The 19056-nt window shown below is 45.2% G+C and overlaps 1 protein-coding gene across 2 annotated transcripts; it reads left to right on the top strand.

The window, feature by feature from the left end:
* Window positions 1-4338: 4338 nt before the first annotated feature.
* On the top strand, window positions 4339-18233 carry Slc7a3l1 (solute carrier family 7 member 3 like 1). 2 transcript variants are annotated; one of them, XM_006228022.5, is made up of 12 exons: window positions 4339-4589; window positions 8728-9129; window positions 11701-11859; window positions 12603-12780; window positions 13997-14109; window positions 14256-14478; window positions 14643-14782; window positions 14884-14986; window positions 15112-15323; window positions 15470-15636; window positions 17356-17464; window positions 17624-18086. In XM_006228022.5, the coding sequence occupies exons 1-12, from the start codon at window positions 4472-4474 to the stop codon at window positions 17743-17745; spliced, it is 2046 nt and encodes a 681-aa protein (XP_006228084.2). In that variant the 5' UTR covers window positions 4339-4471; the 3' UTR covers window positions 17746-18086. The 2 variants fall into 2 exon arrangements, with proteins under 2 accessions (XP_006228084.2, NP_001020810.1); NM_001025639.1 differs by having other exon boundaries at window positions 4522-4585; window positions 17624-18233.
* The last annotated feature ends 823 nt before the right edge of the window (window positions 18234-19056 follow it).

Below are 19056 nucleotides of genomic sequence, written 5' to 3' on the forward strand. Positions count from 1 at the left end.
GGCACTTGCTGTCAATCCTGACAACCTGAGTTCCAACACTACGGTGACTTGTACAAGCTGTCATTTGACCTCCACTTGGGCGCCTTACCAAGAGCACCAACATATAAAATAAATAAATGTAATTAAAAACAAAACAGTTAACTCACTCATCTAGTTCTCAGGTATTCACCAGCTCATCACAGAGTCTTTTTAAAGTCATAGACTTTAGCAGGCTCCGTGGTGGTGCATATCTTTAATTCCAGCATTTGAGAGGCAGAGGCATGGGGACCTCTGTGAGCTTGAGGCCAGTCTGGTGTGGATTAACTGCATAAAGGAACCCTGTCTCAAACAAACAAACAAACAACACACACACACAGACACAGACACACACACACACACACACACACACACACACACACACACACAGACACACACAAATAGACTTTTTGGGTTTATTTAAACTTTAGTTAAGAAAAACTGTGTGTGGTTGTTTCTCTTGAATACGTCTGTCTGTACCATGCTTATGTAGTGCCAGAGAAGGTGGTGGATCGCTAGGACTGGAGTTACACGTGTTTGTAAGCCTCCATATGTGGATGCTGGGAATTGAACCTGGGTCCTTTGGAAGAGCAGTTAGAATTCTTAACCATTGTTCTTAGTCTTTGTTAATTGATCAAACTCCTCAAAGGAGCTGAAAAGCACTATCAGCATCAAAGCAGGTACTTCTAGGACTCTGTGCTCTTATCAAAATACTTTTGGGGCAGGGTCTCATTATGTAGCTCTGGCTTTCCTAGAACTTGCTATGTAGATGATGAGGCTGACCTCAAACTCATAGAGATCTGCCTGCCACTTCCTCCTGAGTGCTGGGATTAAACGACTGTACTAACAAGCCTGTCCCCCTCTCCTTGAGATGGTCTCATATGGTATCCCAGACTGGCCTTGGACTCTACATTCTCCTGCCTGGGTCTCTTTAATTGTTGGGAGTTTAGGCAGTCTCTGGAGGAGTTCTGTGTGTTTTTGGAGATCTAAGAATGAAGAAATATGGCTCAGCTGATAGGACAATTGCCTAGCATATATGAAACTCTGAGTTTGAGTTCCTAGTGCACCACAAACAGGGTATGTTGGTCAGTCTGGGCTACATGAAACTCTTATAATAAAATAATAAAAACAAGGGCTGAGAGATGGCCCAGCAGTTAAGAGCACTCACTGTTTTCCCACGGATACAGAGTTCAATTTCCATCAATCACATAGTGATTTACAACCATCTATAATGGGATTTTGCGTTTCTTCTGGCAAGTAGGCATACATGCAGAGCATATACATAAATAAATTTAAAATAATGATAAAAGGGGGGAAAATTATATTAGCAATAAAGTTGAGAGACCCTTGTTGAGAGATTTGTCCCTTTTTCAGAGGACCCAAACTCAGTTCCCAGGACCCACATGATGGCTTACAACCATCTGTAACTGTGCAGGGGATCTTATGCCCACTTCTGTCATGTACAGGCACCAGGCATATAGGTGGTACACAGACATACACGCAGGGAAAACACTCAGACATGTAAAATAACATATATATTTTTTAAAAGTGATACCCTTGTGTACACTGCACCAGCCACTGCCCTTTTTTGTTGAAATCCTAACAACCATTTTGTTTTATTTTTAAATATTTTATTTATTTATTATATATGAGTACATTGTAGCTGTCTTCAGACACACCAGAAGAGGGCATCAGATCTCATTACAGATGGTTGTGAGCCACCATGTGGTTGCTGGGATTTGAACTCAGGACCTCTGGAAGAGCAGTCAGTGCTCTTAACCGCTGAGCCACCTCTCCAGCCCCTTGTTTTATTTTTAAAAATTACATTTATTTATCTGTTCATTTAGTGTGTGTGTGTGTGTGTGTGTGTGTGTGTGTGTGTGTGTGTAGGGCACATGTTGTGATGAGTATGAAGAGTTTAGAGGACAACTTGTGAGAATTGTTTTTTTTTTTTTTTTTTTTTCTTTTTCTTTTTTTCGGAGTTGGGGACCGAACCCAGGGCCTTGCGCTTGCTAGGCAAGCGCTCTACCACTGAGCTAAATCCCCAACCCCGGTTTTTTTTTTTTTTTTAAGATTTATTTATTTAAGTTATGTAAGTACACTGTACATTGTCATTGTCTTCAGACACACCAGAAGAAGGCATTGGATTCCATTACAGATGTTTGTGCGCCATCCTGTGGTTGCTGGGAATTGAACTCAGGACCTCTGGAAGATCAGTCAGTGCTCTTATCATTAAGCCATCTCTCCAGTCCCTGAATTGGTTCTTTTTATTTATTGATTTATCTATTTTATTTCGAGTGTGTTTTGCCTGTCTGTATTTATGTGCACTGAGAGTGCTTGGTACTCAAAGAGGTTAGAGGAGAGCATTTGATCCCTGGAACTGGAGATATGCATGATCAAGAACTCACGGGTGCGGGGAATCAAACTCAGGTCCTTTGCAAGAGCAACAAGTGCTTTTAACCTCTGAGCCTTCTCTACAGTCCTGAGAGGTTTTTTTTTTTTTTTTTTTTTTTTTTTTTTTTTTTTTTCCTACCACCCTGAAGGTCCTGGAAAACCAAACTCAAGGTTAGACATCCTGGGCTCTTGCTCAGCCGGATAAATGTAGTTTTCACCCCTCATAAAAGAATCTTCTTTTTTGCAACAGGAATTGTTAATTTTAGGTCAGGTGTGGTGCTCTTTCAGTACTTGGGAAATGGAGGCAGGAGGATCAGGAGTTCAAGGTTGTCTTCAGCTAGATATTGAGTTTGAGACCACTGTCCTAAGAAAGAAATGAGAAGGGCTGGAGAGATGGTTCATCGACTACTCTTAACCAGAGGTCCTGAGTTCAAATTCCAGCAACCATGTGGTGCCTCACAACCATCCGTAATGGGATCTGACGCCCTCTTCTGGCATGCAGGCGTACATGCAGACAGAGCACTCATACATTAAACAAATAAAATTAAAAGAATGAAAGTGGGGGAGGGGTGCTTGATAGAGGCTTACTTATGTAGCTCTAACTGTTCTGATGGAGGGAGCTGGGTTCAGTGCCTACAGCCATCTGTTAGGTCCAGTTCTTGAGAATTTGATTCCCCTTTCTGGCCTTACAGGCAAAACACCTACACCTACACCTATACCTATACCTACACACACACACACACACACACACACACACACACACACACACACTCCCAAATGAAAGTCAGGCATGGCTAGTCTCGCACTCAGGTATCAATAGTCAGATGAATCTCTGAGTTTGAGGTCTACATAGTGAGTTCCAGAGCACCCAGGGCCACACAGAGAAACTAGAAAAACCAAACAACAGCAACAACAAAACAAAACAAAAAACCCCAAAACTCCAAACAAAATCAGGGTCTGAGGAGCTGGTTCATGGGATAACAGGACTCATGCGTGGAATCTGGAACACAAATATTGTGGAAAGAGAGAACAGATTCCTGCAGATTTTAACTTCCCCACCCATGCTGTGGGATAACAAACAAACCCCATCAAACAACAACAACAACAAAATCGAAAGCTAAAGCCCAAACTGGGGGGACTTTGAAGATCCAGACTCTTTAATTCAGGGTGGCTGACAGGATGTGACGGCACATACCTTTAATTCTATAAACCTGGAGGTAGAGACAAGCAGCTCTCTGAGTTCAAGGCTGGCCTGGTCTACAGGACAGGTTTCAGGACAATCAGAGCTACAGAGAAACAAAACAAAACAAAACAAAACAAAACAATCAAACCAAACCAAAATTTAGGTCTTCAAACTTGGCACCTTTACCTGCTGAGCTATCTTGCCAGCCTTATGTAACTTTAAATATAGATTTTTTTCTTTTTTATTTGGGGAGGTTACAGTGTCAGATCCAACCCATAGTTCCAGGTTGCTTTGAGCTGCCTCATGTGAGCGCTGGGAATTGAACTCAAACTGTCCACATGAAGGACTTACCACTGAGCCATCTTTCCAGTCCCATTTATTTGTTATTATTACATCTTAGGGTTTTTTTTTTATTTTTTTATTTTTTTTGGTTTTGTACTCTCCAAACAGGGTCTCACTATGTAACCCTGGCTGTCTTAGAACTTGATATGTAGACCAAGCTAGTCTCAAACTCACAGAGATCTCTCTGCCTCTGCCTTCCAAGCGCTGGACCAAAGGAATGCGCTCGAGCACTCGGCTCTCTAGCCCTGTTTATTTTTGAGACATTATCTAGCCTGGTGTGGTAGTGCATTCCTTTAATTCCAGTGCTTGGGAGGTGGACTGCTATGAGTTTGAAGCCAGCCTGGTCTATACAAAGGGAGACCCTGAGAGAGAGAGAGAGAGAGAGAGAGAGAGAGAGAGAGAGAGAGAGAGAGAGAGAGAGTCTTCTCCAGAACTAGGGGAAAGGTTAAAAGGTTTTGATTGCTTTAGGACAGATGAGCTGTCTTTCCTTGTTTGTCCCCACCCTACCTGCCAGGCACTTTTTCAGTTGCTACTTGAATGCCGTGGCTCCTGCCTACTGCCTTAAAGAATTTTCAACTTCTGCCCAGCACAGATCTGGAGCTCAGCCTTGGGAACCCATCCAGCACTCCAGGTTTTCATCCAGTGTCTCCGGTAAGTCAGTGAAGAATTTCTTGGAAGAGTGTTTCACATCTCTTTGTTGTAGATGGAAAGGTTTAGAAATGTGTGTGACAAGGAGTTTAGGGATTGTATGATAAAGAAAAAAACTTTTATGTGTATGAATTTGTATATACATAGGCACATGATGTACATGGTGTACAACCTGCAGGGCTGAGTTTCAAACTCATGTTGTCAGTCTTGGTAGCAATTGCCTTTGCTATTGATCCATCCTACAGGCCCAAGATGGTGAGTTTTTGTTGTTGTTGTTTGTTTGTTTGTTTTATTTTGTTTTGAAACAGGGTCTTACTATGTAGCTCTGGCTGGCCTGGAACTCTCCGTATAGATCATGCTGCCTTGCTGTCTTAGAACTCACTGTGTAAGTTCAGCTTGGCCTACGAGTTGTAGCAATCTTCCTGGTGTGCACCACTATTCCCTTTGGTTTTGTTGTCATGGTTGGTTTTTTTTTTTTTTTCTTTTTTTCTTTTTTTGGCTTTTATTGTCAGTTTCTGCCTCTACTTTATCCCCTGGGCCATATCTAGAGATATTAAGAAATTCTCTTTCTCAAGATGAGTCACAGAAGTCCTGCTCCAAATTTGGAAGGAAGGAATGTTGCACGAGAGTGAGAGGCCTAGGAATCCAAACAGACAAGCCTTTCTGGTTACCCTCGCAAGCTGTTAGCATTACTCCCCGAGGGCAAGTTAAAAGGGCTTTGGAAGCAGAGTCTTGGAACCAGGCAGGAGGCAAACTGACAAATTCAGGTGCTGGGGAGAATGGCAGCCCCAAATTTGGCCCTGAGCTCGGGACCCTCCCAGACTTGATTCTGTTCTTTATTTGCTTTTTTTGGTATCCTTTAAAAAATGGAGTCCATTTACTTACTTATTTTGATTTCTTTTGGTTTTTACTGAGTGTATGCACACCAGGAGGGTAGGAAACTCATTTCATAGCCCAGGTTGGGATCATTTGTTTGTTTGTTTGTTTGTTTTTTCTGCCTCAGCCTCTTGAATGCAGGGAATATAGGCCGGAAACATGATATTTGTCTAAATGACTTTTATTTGTTTTAATTTATTTACTTTTCTCAAAACAGGGTCTCAGTCTTCAGCCCAGGGTGACCTCAGACTCCTGGCAACCATTAATGCCAATCTCCTGAGTTCTGGGATTTGAGGCCTGAGCCACAATGCCAGACTCAAAATGTCCTTTATAACAATTTAGCTCAGTTGGTTGCTGTGGAAACCCTGGGTTTGATCTCTAGCACTACTTAAATCCACTGAGGCTGTGTACACCTACACATATTCCTAACATTTGGGAGGGGCACATGGTTAAGTCATTTTAACCTAGTGGGTTGGAACCCAATCTGAGCAACATGAGATTCTGTCTCATAAATAAAATAACGTGAAATACACAACTTTAATCCCAGCACTTGGGAGGCAGAGGCAGAGGCAGAGGCAGAGGCAGGAGGATCTCAGTTGGAGGCTAACCTGCTCCACAGGGTGAGCTCCAGGAAAGACAGAGCTACACAGTGAGGTCTTGTCTCAAAAATCAAAAAAACAAAATCCACTCTCCTCCCCCCGCCCCCCCCCCCCCCCGCCAAAAAAATCAAAACAAACTCTGAAATAATTTATGTAAGGATAGTGTTTCTTTGAGCTCTATAAGACACTTTATCTCATTGATAAGATTTGGGGAGTGGGCTCGTGGGGATCCCAATTTGTAGCTGATAGGTCAAAATTCCTAAGAGTTGGGGTTGAAGGTAAGTGAAAACTGGGCCAGTTTTGGGGCTGGAGCCCTCAGCTTATGGGTTCAGTGCTAACTCCAGATAGACCATGTCAGAACTGGATTTGATTCCCAAGCCTCTAGCTGTTGTCTGCCATTCTGGGGTGGTAGGATGTGCTGAACAGGTTTATGTCAACTTGATACAAGCTAAAGTCATCTGAGAGGAGGGAACCTTAGTTAATAAAATGTCTCCATAAAATCAGGCTGTAGGCAAACCTGTAGAGCATTTTCTTAATTAGTGGTTGATGGGGATAGTGTCGGGCTAGGGAGCCATGAGACCAGGAGGAGCAGGCCTGGAGCACGGGTCGGGTAGAGACATGTCTTATAAACCTCAGAGTGAGCCTTAGCTACCAGGAGACCCCCAAATGAGACTTGAGAACCGAGTTTATGCAAAAACAAGATTATTGTTCCAGTGCACTGGGGTTGTCCTGCACCCAGAGGGGAGGCAACTCCTTCGTTCTCATAAGCCTTTTATACAATTTTTGAGGGCAGATCGTAGCAACAGCAACTAGGCACATAATGATTGGTGGTTCTGGTGACCTTTTTACATTAATTGGTTGGGGGGGGGCACTCAAGAACCTGCCCTATCTCCAGGGGGCTGGATAATTGGTTGGGTAGGGCCCGGGGACTCAAGAACCTGCCCTATCTCCAGGGGGCTGGATAATTGGCTGGGTAGAACCCGGGGACTCAAGCACCTGCCCTATCTCCAGGGGGCTGGATAATTGGCTGGGTAGAACCCGGGGACTCAAGCACCTGCCCTATCTCCAGGGGGCTGGATAATTGGTTGGGTAGGGCCCGAGGACTCAAGAACCTGCCCGTCTCCAGGTGGCGGGATAATTGGCTGGGCAGGGAGCGGGGCCTCAGGGACCTTTCCTAAGGCCCGGTGGGAAGTTCCAAGTCAGGACTCTCAGTCCAAAACCCCAAAATTTCTGTCTTGAGGTCAGCAAGAGTACGATTTTCCCTACCCCCGGGGCCTGTGCTTCCCTGTTCACATAGCCTTGTGCTCTCCACCACAGGAGGTCACATAGCCGGTAGCCAGGTTACACTTCCTTTCCCCTTATAAGGTCGCATCCCGCAGCACTTGGAATTTCTCCTTATGCAAATGAAGTATCTTACATCATCTCTCCTGGGCTAATGGTACGTGACAACACAAACCTTGTCCGGGACCCTGGCCAGCTCCCCAGGAGCATAAGTACCTCCCTTTCCTCCCAATAAATGAACGATGCTGTTCTTGTACGGACCAAGATCCTGTCTGTACCCTCCCGTGCCCTGCTAAGCTTCCTTCCCTCCAGTCCAGCCCCCTGTGCAATGCGCCTGAGAGGGAGAAGAGTACCTGGGATGTGAGGGGAGGGCCCAGTGCCACTGTGGGATGGTTATCCAGGGTTCTATAAAAAAGCAGGCCGAGTAAGCACGAGGAGCAAGGCTCTAAACAACATCCCTCCATGACTTCTGCATCAGCCCCTGCCTCCAGCTTCCTACTCTATTTGAATTTCTGTCAAAGATGTGAACAGTGCGGCAAAGGCCAAATAAACCCTTGGTGTTTCATCCCAGCAATAATAACCCTGACTCGGACGTAGGGTTACTTAAAGCATTCTGGGGGTCAGAGAAACGATTTGGGCTGTAAATACAGCAGGAAAAAACCTTGAGCATCTACTTTGCATGGACAGAGAGGTAGGGCCTGTGTGTGTTTGGAGCCGTTCTTTCCTGTCTTTCTGTACTGGGAATAGAAGTTTCATAGAAAGAAATTGCATGGGAGACTACCCAATTAGAACCATAATGATTGCGGAGGGGTTGGCATGTTGCAGGACTGTGAACCCCGAAGTTATGTTATTTACTGGAAAACATGTTTTTAGTTGTTGGCTCAGTCTTAGCACACACCTTTAGTCCAAGAGTTTTCTGCTTGAACATTTTAAACTGGATTAGACTCAACCATAGGCCAAGGGGCAGAGCAAGCAATCATTTGACAGGAAGTGAGCAGAGGATTTTTAAGAAAAACAAACAAACAAACAAACAAACAAACAAACAAACAAAAAACCCCATAGAGCGAAAGAGGTAGACAGAAGGACGCATAGAGACATACCGGAAGTAGAAGGGAGGGACATTGAGTTTGAAGGAGGTTTTTTGGAGACGGACTTGAGGGAGGGGATTCTTTCTGAGACATCGTCTGAGAAGGAAGGTTAGCTGGGTGCTTTCTCTGCTTCTCTGAGCGAGCAGGCTTTCACCCCATCGTCGGGTTCCGGAGTCTTCATTGATAAAATGCAACATTTGAGATTTTGCTAAAAACAACACCCGAGTGCTTGAGTTAAAGGCACAAACCATCACACCCTATCAGGTGATCCTTCATGATTTCTTATCTTGTTTTCCGGAAGAGTTCGGATCCCTCCACCAGGCTCTGAAGATGTTATGGCAGAACCTCCATCAGTTTGGCCAGAAGTTGGTTCGCCGGCGGCCCCTGGCGGCAAGTGAACAGTCTGAGTCTTCCTTGTCTCGATGTCTGACCACTTTGGACCTTGTGTCCTTGGGTGTGGGCAGTACCCTGGGAGCAGGCGTGTATGTCCTGGCCGGAGAGGTGGCCAGAGAGAAAGCTGGGCCGTCCATCATCATCTGCTTCTTAATTGCTGCCCTGTCTTCAGTGATGTCTGGACTCTGTTATGCGGAGTTTGGAGCCAGGGTACCGTGTTCAGGTTCCGCTTATCTCTACAGCTATGTTACAGTGGGCCAGCTGCTGGCTTTCATCACTGGCTGGAACCTCATACTCAACTATGTCATTGGTGAGGAGATGGGGACTTAGAATGGGTATGGGCATGATGACCATGGGGTGGAGTAGGCAAAGCAGGTTTTACCCTTATTTGTGAGCACTGCCACTTGGTTTGGGGGCTTGGGTAGTGGGAACCCCAGATGCCCTTCTCCCTTTTTGCTGCTTCCTTAAAGGATTAAACCTAAAAGAAGTGAGATTTGTAGTGAATGGACTTATTTCTTTTTGTTTGAGGCTTCAACTTTGTGGAGATACTCCCAGCTTTGCCTCCCCATCACTAGGCTTATAGGTGTGACCCACCATGCCTTATAGGTGTGACCCACCATGCCTTATAGAACTTCTGGTTTCATTTTTTTTTTTTTTATGAATACAAGGGTCTTATGTAGCCCAGGCTGCCCTGGAATTTGCCATATAGCAGAAAACGGCCTCAAATCTCAGATATACAGGCTTACTACTTCTCAAGTGCTGGGATTACAAGGCATGTGCCATCTGGTCTGGCCTGGTCCCCCAAACCTTCTTTCCATTTCAGTTTTAAAGGCTTGTTTTATTTTTAATTATGTGTGTAGGTTTGTACATTCAAGTGAAGGTGTCTGCAAAGGTCAGAAGCAGGAATTACAAGGTACATGACATGTGCACTGGAAACTAATCTCAGGCCTCTCGAAAGAGCAGTGTGCTTTTATAACCTCTCGGCCATCTCTCCAGACCCTCCTGGCTTCTGCTTTGAGACAGAGTCTCACTATATAGCTCGGGTTAGCCTGCAACTCACTACGTAGATCAAACTGATTTTGAGCTCAGAGTTCCCTGTCTCTATTTCTGAATGCTGGCATCAAAGGTGTGCACTTCCATGCCTGCCTCGCTCTTTCTTTCTTTCTTTCTTTCTTTCTTTCTTTCTTTCTTTCTTTCTTTCTTTCTTTCTTTCTTTCTTTCTCTCTTTCTCTCTCTCTCTCTCTCTCTCTCTCTCTCTCTCTCTCTCTCTCTCCCTCCCTCCCTCCCTCCCTCCCTTCCTTCCTCCCTTCCTTCCTCTCCTCCTCCTCCTCCTCCTCCTCCTCCTCCTCCTCCTCCTCCTCCTCCTCCTTCTTCTTTTTTTCTTTTTTTCGGAGCTGGGGACGGAACCCAGGGCCTTGCGCTTCCTAGGCAAGCGCTCTACCACTGAGCTAAATTCCCAACCCCTCTTCTTCTTCTTCTTCTTCTTCTTCTTCTTCTTCTTCTTCTTCTTCTTCTTCTTCTTCTTCTTCTTCTTCTTCTTCTTCTTCTTCTTCCTCCTCCTCCTCCTCCTCCTCCTCCTCCTCCTCCTCCTCCTCTTCTTCTTCTTCTTCTTCTTCTTCTCTCTCTCTCTCTCTCTCTCTCTCTCTCTCTCTCTTTGGGTCAGGGTGTTATATAAGTAGACCAGGTTGGCCTTGAAATTTGTATGTTAACTGAGGATGACCTGAACTCCCAATTCTCCTGCTTTTACCTCCTAAAAATGGGATCACAGGACTCCTTGCTTCATTTCGAAGGATACAGGGTCTCAAGTAGCCCTGGCTGTACCAGAACTCATGGTATAGACTCCCCCGTTTGTTCCTCCTGAGAGTTGGGATTAAAGGCCTGCAGGATGTCTAGGAATTCCTTGTTTATTTCAATGAGATTAGTTTTACAGACTGTTCATCATTTGGAGTGTTTGTTTACCTGCTACATTTTTGAAAATTCCTAGACCACTATTTTGTTTGTTCTTGTAGTGCCTGGGCTCAAACCCAGGGCCTTGAGTATGGGAGGCAAGTACTCTGCCACAGGGCTAAATGCCTATCCCAGGAAACTTGTGAGATTATCTATCTATCTATCTATCTATCTATCTATCTATCTATCTATCTAACTGTTAATTAATCATTTTATTTGTTTACATATCAAATGATATCCCCCTTCCCTGTTACCTCTCCACATCCTTCCCCCACTATCCCATCTCTCTCTTCCCTCTTCTCTTTGCCTCTATGAGGGTGCTCCTCTACCCACTGACCCATTCCTGCCTCACTGCTCTAACAGCCACCTACTTTGGGACATCAAGCTTTCACAGGACCAAAGGCCTCTCCTCCCACTGATGTCAGATAAGGCCATCCTCTGCTACATATGTATCTGGAGCCATGGATCCCTCCCTATATACTCTTTGGTTGTTGTTTTAGTTCCTGGGAGCTCTGGGTGGTCCAGTTAGTTGATATTGTTTTCCCTATGGGGTTGCAATCCCCTTCAGCTCCTTCAGTCCTTCCCTTAGCTCAGGGGTCCCTGGTCTCAGTCCGCTGGTTGGCTGTGAGTATCTGCATCTGTACTGGTCAGTTGCTGGTAGAGCCTCTCAAAGAACAGCCATACCAGGCTTCTGTCAGCAAGTACTTCTTGGCATTGGCAGTAGTGTTAGGGGTTGGTGTCTGCAAATGGGATGAATCCCTGGGTGGGGCAGTCTCTGGATGACCTGGAATGGAGAGATTATAGATCTTGTGTATGATTTTTACTCTTGCTCCTCATGGCAGAGATTGAGATTAGATATGCTTCTCTCTCTTCCTGTCTGTATTCTAAGGGTTCACTTTCTGCTTGTGAATGAAGGCTTCCCTTCCTCTTACAGGAGCAGCCAGTGTGGCTCGGGCCTGGAGTGCAGCTTTTGATGGCCTCATAGGGAACCATATCTCCCAAGCCCTGCAGACGACTTTCCCTATCCAAGTGCCCAGCTTTCTGGCCAAGTATCCAGACTTTTTTGCACTTGGTCTGGTGATAGTCCTCACTGGTGAGTCAGGCTGGAGCGGGGTGATGAGTGAAGATGTGAAATCCAAGGCACAGGAGGAGGGCAGGGTGTTTTCCCATACCAGGGGCTGTGGGTCTGTAGTAAAATACTGAGTAACAATATGTCTAGCTTTCAACCACAGAATGTTGGAGGTACCCTCTTCCCCACTGTTACAAGCCCGGTGTCTGTGGTACCCTCCAACCTTCTGCTGAGATCCACTCAATTACATTGATTGATTGATTGATTGATGATTGTATGTGAATGTGTGTGGGTTACATGCATGTGGATGTCACAGGGCAAATTGTCGGAGTTGTTCCTCTCTACCATGTAAGGGCCTGGAGACAGAACTCAGATCCCCAGGCTTCTTGGTAAGCCTCTTTTACTTGATAAGTCATCTTGCAAGTTTTCTTCTGTATGAAGACCACATTTAAAAAGAAAATAAATTAGATCTTACTTTATGTGTATGTGTTTTGCCTGTGTGTATGTATGTATGTGTGCCAAGTATCTGCCTGGTATCAAAGCTACCATATGGGTTCTGGGAACTGAATCCAGGTCCACTGCAAGAGCAGCCAGTGCTTTTAATCAATGAACCATCTCTCCAGCTTGAGATTTTGACTTTGGTCCACAATCTCCCTTCTTGTGTATCTGGGTTGGTTAAACCCTTGTGTCCAGGTGTGTGTCCAGGTATGTGCCACCACAACCATGTTAGGGTTCTTACTGTTTTCTTTCCATTCCTTTTCCTGCAGGAATCCTGGCCCTGGGAGCACGAGAGTCAGCCATGGTCACTAGGGTTTTCACAGGAGTGAATCTTTTGGTGCTGTGTTTTGTCTCCCTCTCTGGCTTCATTAACGGCAAGCTACACAACTGGCAGCTCACAGAGGATGACTACAAACTGGCTTTGTCAGAGACCAACAGCACTGACAGGTCAGCTCAGGGCAGGAAGGGGCGGAAAGTAGGGGTCTGGCTAGTGGGCCCATGTGATGCATGTAGCAGCCCAAAGCTGTGTGCCAACAGAGGGATACTATGGAAGTTGTGTATACCCCTTCAATAGTTTTCTTTTAATTTTTTTAAATTTTGAGATGTTTTCTTTTCTTTTTTTTTTCCTTTTCTTTCTTTGTTTTTTTTCTTTTTCCTTTTGTTTTTTGGAGACAGGGTTTCATTAAAGGCTTGTGCACTGCCCCATCCCCATCAGCTTTTTTGTTTTTTCAAGACAAGGTCTTACTGTATAGCTCTAAATGTCCTGGATCTCTCTCTGTGTAGAGCAGGCTGGCCTTGAACTCAGAGATCCACCACCCTCTGCCTCTCAAGAACTGAGATTAAAAGGTGTGAGCCATTATGTCTGGCATAATGTTTGTTTGTTTTTAAAGATTTATATTTATTTCATGTATGTGAGTACACTGTTGCTGTCTTCAGACACCAGCAGAGGGTATTGGATCGCATTACAGATGACTGTGAGCTACCATGTGGTTGTTGGGAATTGAACTCAGGACCTCTGGATGATCAGTCTGTGCTCTTAACTGCTGAGCCATCTCTCCAGCCCCATGCCTGTTAGTCCTTAATATTTATTTGTGTATGAGTGATTTTGACTGGTTATATGTATATGTACCATGTGCGTGCCTGGTGCATGTGGAGGCCAGAGAAGGGCATTGGATCCTCTGTAATTGGAGTTAAACGTGTTTGTGAATTACCATATGGGTTCTAGACATTGAACTGAGGTCCTCTAGAAGAGCAGCCGGTGCTGAGTCATCTGTCTAGTCTCCTTTATGGTTGTTTTTGAAGAAGGGTATTATGGATCTCAGCCTGGAATCTAACTTACTAAGTAGTGAATGATACCACAGACTTCTGATTCTCTTGCTTCTATTTCCCAAGTGCACACACATGTTGGGATCAAACCCATAGTATGTATGCTAAGCAAGTACTCAACCAACTGAGCTATGTCCTAGCATCCCTCGTCCTGCATCTTCACTATTTTTGTGTTTTGACACAAGGTCTTGCTATGTAGCCCAGACTACCTATGAGGTCTATAGATACAGTTGGCTGTGAACCTTCAGCCTTGAGTTCCTGCGTGCTGGGATTATAGGCATACCCTGTTATGCCCTGTGTTCCTGCAATGATTTCCTCCTTCTTTCTCTTGCCACAGCTTGGGACCACTGGGCTCTGGAGGGTTCATGCCTTTTGGCTTGACGGGGATTCTCCGTGGTACAGCCACATGTTTCTTCGCCTTCATTGGGTTTGACTGTATTGCGAGTACAGGTGAGTAGTAGTCCCTCTGTCCTATCAAAAGTATATACATGTAGGGCTGGTGGAGGGTTAGCCTGCTTTGGGGAGCATAGGAGGGGAGAGGGTGTGTGTGGTGGCCTGTAAGTGCTTCTGAATCAAGGTCCCTTCCATCCCTGCAGGGGAAGAGGCCCGCTGTCCCCAGCGTTCCATCCCATTGGGCATCGTGATCTCACTCTTCATTTGCTTTCTGATGTATTTTGGTGTTTCATCCGCACTCACCCTCATGATGCCCTACTACCAGATTAACATCAACAGCCCCTTGCCCCAGGCATTTATCCATGTTGGATGGGGCCCTGCTCGCTATGCAGTAGCTGTGGGAACCTTATGTGCCCTTTCATCCAGGTTGGTATCAAAGGTTTTTCTCATTTGCTGCTAGATTGTCAACTGTCCCAGCCTTTGAAATAGAGAGAAGAGAGGGAGGAGAAATGTTTTACATGGCTATAGGAGCAGGGCCTGCTCCTTGACACTCTCCGGAGTCTCTTACTTGTGTTCCTCTTCTCTACCAGCCTCATAGGTTCCATTTTCCCAGTGCCTCGGGTGGTGTATTCCATGGCAGAGGATGGGCTCCTGTTCCGGAAACTTGCCCAGGTTCATCCTCGAACACACACCCCGGTCCTAGCCACGGTCCTTTGTGGAGTCATTGCAGGTAAGACAACCACAGCCTTACCAACTTCATCAGCTTGGCTATGTTCACTAACTAATGCCTCGCCATGTTTTACACCTACCTTTTATTCTTAATCACTTTAGCATTCATGGCTTTCCTTGTTGAGCTCAGTGATCTGGTGGACCTCTCATCCATAGGGACTTTGCTCGCCTATTCTTTGGTGGCCTTCTCTGTTCTTGTCCTCAGGTGAGACTCCATCACGCCTTGGGTGGGTGGTATGGGGCCATGAAGTCAGCTAGATGTTTATCCTGGCTGTCACTTGTGTGCATGGGGGCAGCTGGTAATGTTCCCATGTTACCTTACTCATTCAGGTACCAGCCAGACCAGAACTTAAGCTCTTGTAAGAAGGAGAAATCTGACAGTATGGCTGTTGAGCTGGAGCCTGGGCTTGAACTTTCTTCATGCATGGAGCCTATGTCTCCAGAAGGGACTCCAGGGATTGCAAGGGGACTCTGTATGCCCATGGACACCACCCCAACTTTGAGATCTGGCCGGATCGTCTATGGATGTGCTTCCCTGCTTGGTGACCACTGGGACTTTACTCCTTGGGCATTTGGAAGCTGATAGCATGGGGTGGATGTCACTAGCAGAGCGGGAGGTATGGTACAGACAGGTTTGGTGAGATGCAGCCCAGTGTTCTGACAGACTTCTCCCCAACTTGACTTGCAGCCCTCCTTCTGGTGTTCCTGTGCCTGATTCTGGTCCAGTGGTCCACACAGCTGTTCTCTGGTAACCCAGTTTTGATAGCTGTGGCTGTTTCACTGTTTCTTCTTACTGTCGGGGTGGTCACTGTCATCTGGAGACAGCCTCAGAGCACCATTCCTCTCCACTTTAAGGTAGGTGACTGACTTCTCTTATGATAATCCACCCTATGGAGGTTGTCATGTCTGACTTAAGGTCTAAGCATGTTTTACTTTACCATGGAAGGAAGGGGCAGGAACTGATAAAACCAGTGGACATGCTGGGCATGGTGGTCCTTGTCTTTAGTCCCAGAACTCAGGAGACAGAAGCAAGGATAGGTAATCCCCAAGTCTGAGGCCAGCTTGGTCTACACATAATATTTCAGGCCAGGAGAACCTATTTCACAACCCCCTCCCAATACACCAATGGGCAGAGCTTCCAGATACTTAGGAGGCTGAGGCAGGAGGATCACATATTAAAGGCCAGCATGGACTGCAGCTACTTCTAGATTAGTAGTTTAGTGACATTCTGACTCAAAATAAAGATAATACAGGTATGTTGTTGCTCCCTACCTACACTTTTAATACTAGGGAGGCAGGGGGAACTCAGGCATTTAAGGCTATGCTCAGTTTAAGCAAATGAACAAAAATCCCAAAGTCTGGGAGATGTAACTCAGTGGTAGAACACTTGCTTAATATGTATGAAACCCGGGGTTGGGGATTTAGCTCAGTGCCTAGGAAGCGCAAGGCCCTGGGTTCGATCCCCAGCTCCGAAAAAAAGAACCAAAAAAAAAAAATATATGTATGAAACCCTGGGAGCAGTCCCCAGTATTGAAAAGAAGCCAGAGGGAGGTAGGATATAGTCAGTTCATAGAGCAATAGTTTAGAATGCATGAAGTATTAGGTTTGATACTAGCACCACACAAGCCAAGAATATGCTGCATGTTTATAATCCCAGCACAGGGGAAGTGTAGGAGCTGGAGAACCAGAAGTTCAGGGACCTCTTTGAGACCCTATATCCAAAAAAATAAGACATCTACTGCTGGACGTGGTGGTGCGTGCCTTTAATCCAAGCACTCAAGAGGTAGAGTCAAGCAGATCTCTGAGTTTGAGGCTAGCCTAGTCTATAGAATGGGTTCCATGGGCTACTCAGAGAAACTCTGTGTGGAAAAACCAAAAGCAACCAACTAAACAAAAGACATCTGGGTGCCGGAGCCATGGCTCAGTGGTTAAGAGCACTGGCTGTTCTTTCAGAGGTCCTGAGTTCAATTCCCGGGAACCACATGTTGTCTCACAACCATCTTTAATGGGATCTGGTGGCTTCTTCTGACATGCAGGTGTACTTGAAGGTAGAATACTAATATACATAAAGTAAATACATGAATCTTAATAAAAATTTTTTTCTTTTTTTTCGGAGCTGGGGACCGAACCCAGGGCCTTGCGCTTGCTAGGCAAGAGCTCTACCACTGAGCTAAATCCCCAACCCCAATAAAAATATTTTAAAAATGGGGGAGAAAGACATCTGCTAGGTATGTGGTACATTCTTTCAATGTGCCTTTAATCCTAGCACTTGGGAGGCAGAAGCAGGAGGATCTCTTGAGTTCAAGGCCAGCCTGGTGTACAAAGAGTTGCAGGACAGCCAAGATTGTTATATAAAAAAAACTTTGTGTCAAATCCCTCCCCCCAAAGGCACTTACTTATAAGCCCCATCTCAGTGTTTTAGTGCTCAGTATATGTCCCTTCTGGCAGATCCCATGGAGTCTGCAGTATAAGCAGGAACTGACTGCAGAGCCCAGGGAGGGGGGTGTGTCTTTCACTCATGGAGAAGAGCTCAGGTGTCTAGTATGCACAGGGATTTACAGGCTGTGCCCACAGGTTCCAGCCCTGCCTGTGCTTCCTGTACTGAGTATCTTTGTGAACATCTACCTGATGATGCAAATGACTACTGGGACCTGGATTCGCTTTGGTATCTGGATGGTGATTGGTGAGTAGCTTACTGGGGAAGAGATCCTTTGACAGCTGAGTACAACAGTCTTCTAGTTGCCTGTCTTTGAAAGGCCCTGAGGCCATGTGGAGAATTCTCTAGTGGGTACCTGGGTAAAGAGCTGATCAATTGCACTTCTCTGTCTCTATTCTCTTTTAGGATTTGCTATCTACTTTGGATATGGGATCCAGCACAGCTTGGAAGAGAAGAATGACCAACAGCCTACAGCCTCAAGCTCCCAGACTCCCCAGGAACATACTCCTAGTGCTGAATTACCTTAACTGCAGAAACTGGATGCTTCTAGGACTCCATGGGTGTCCTTTCCTCTCTCTCAGTCTCTCAGTTTCTCTCTCTCTCTCTCTTTCTCTCTCTCTCTCTCTCTCTCTCTCTCTCTCTCTCTCTCTCTCTCTGTGTCTCTCTGTGTGTGTGTGTATGTGTGTGTTCAGTACTGGGAATTGAACTTAGAGCATTGTGCATCTGAGGCAAATGCTTCACCTGATTGAATATCTCTTGTAGGTGTCTAAGTCAAGGGAAAGTTTGAATATTTGTGGGCTGTAGATGGGATTTATTTTTATAGCATTATTATTTGTGAGCAAATTTCTTAACTTTGTGTGTGTGTGTGTGTGTTGAAATTGGACCCATGATTTTGCATATACTAGGCAAGTACTCTACCACTGAGTCATATCCCTAGCCCCCTTAGTTATTTAACTGACAATAAAATTTAGATATTCACATATTATAGAATGGCTAAATAAAACTGATTAATATATCTGTTTCTTTTTCTGTTTGGGCAGGGTTAGTCTTGTATGGCCCAGATCAGACTTGAACTTGAGATCATCTGAACTTCCTTATTATTTATAGTGTGTGTGTGTGTGTGTGTGTGTGTGTGTGTGTGTGGAGAGAGAGAGAGAGAGAGAGAGAGAGAGAGAGAGAGAGAGAGAGAGAGAGAGAGGGAACATATACCACAGTGTTTGTGGAAGTCAAAGGACAACTTTGTAGGTTCTTCACTCTTTCACCTTTCACAGATTGAATTCAGGCCTTTAGGCTTTTGTGGCAACCACTTTACTCACTGAGGCATCTTGTTGGCCCTTATGTCCGCTCTCCCTCACTCCCAAACAGTATCATAGCTGAGAACGACCATGAACTCTTGATCCTTTTGTCACTAGTTCCACAAGTGTTGCTATTATAGGAGTGGACCATGTTCCTTGTTGTTTTTTATTCTGTTTTTCAATACAGGATTTCTCAATGTAGTTCTGACTACCCCTGTTACTTGCTCAATAGACCATGCTGGCCTTGAACTCAGAGATCTCCCCCTGGAGTGCTGGGACTAAAGACATGTGCCACCCCTGGCCTGTCTCTGTGCTCAGTTAATATAGAGATAAAAATCATGCCAGGGCTTTAAGCATGTTAGGACAACCACTTTATCAACTCAGCTCCACGTTAATGTTTTGTGATGAAAACATTTAAAACGTTTTGTAGCATTTTCCAGATATATAGTACATTGTTCATCTGTGGCCATATGTATATGAACTTGGAGGATGTATATTATGTTAAGTGAAATAAATGAAGTTTGAACAAGCATGGATTCTTTT

Source organism: Rattus norvegicus, chromosome 1 (genome assembly GCF_036323735.1).
Source record: "Rattus norvegicus strain BN/NHsdMcwi chromosome 1, GRCr8, whole genome shotgun sequence".
Lineage (NCBI taxonomy): Eukaryota > Metazoa > Chordata > Mammalia > Rodentia > Muridae > Rattus > Rattus norvegicus.

What these genes read in the sequence shown, in the direction of transcription:
- Slc7a3l1 (XM_006228022.5), top strand. Translation starts at nt 4,472, where the DNA reads ATGCCGTGGCTCCTGCCTACTGCCTTAAAGAATTTTCAACTTCTGCCC. An exon ending in TTCTCTGTTCTTGTCCTCAG is followed by an intron (nt 14,987 to 15,111) that starts GTGAGACTCCAT and finishes TTACTCATTCAG; the next exon opens with GTACCAGCCAGACCAGAACT. An exon ending in CCATTCCTCTCCACTTTAAG is followed by an intron (nt 15,637 to 17,355) that starts GTAGGTGACTGA and finishes CTGTGCCCACAG; the next exon opens with GTTCCAGCCCTGCCTGTGCT.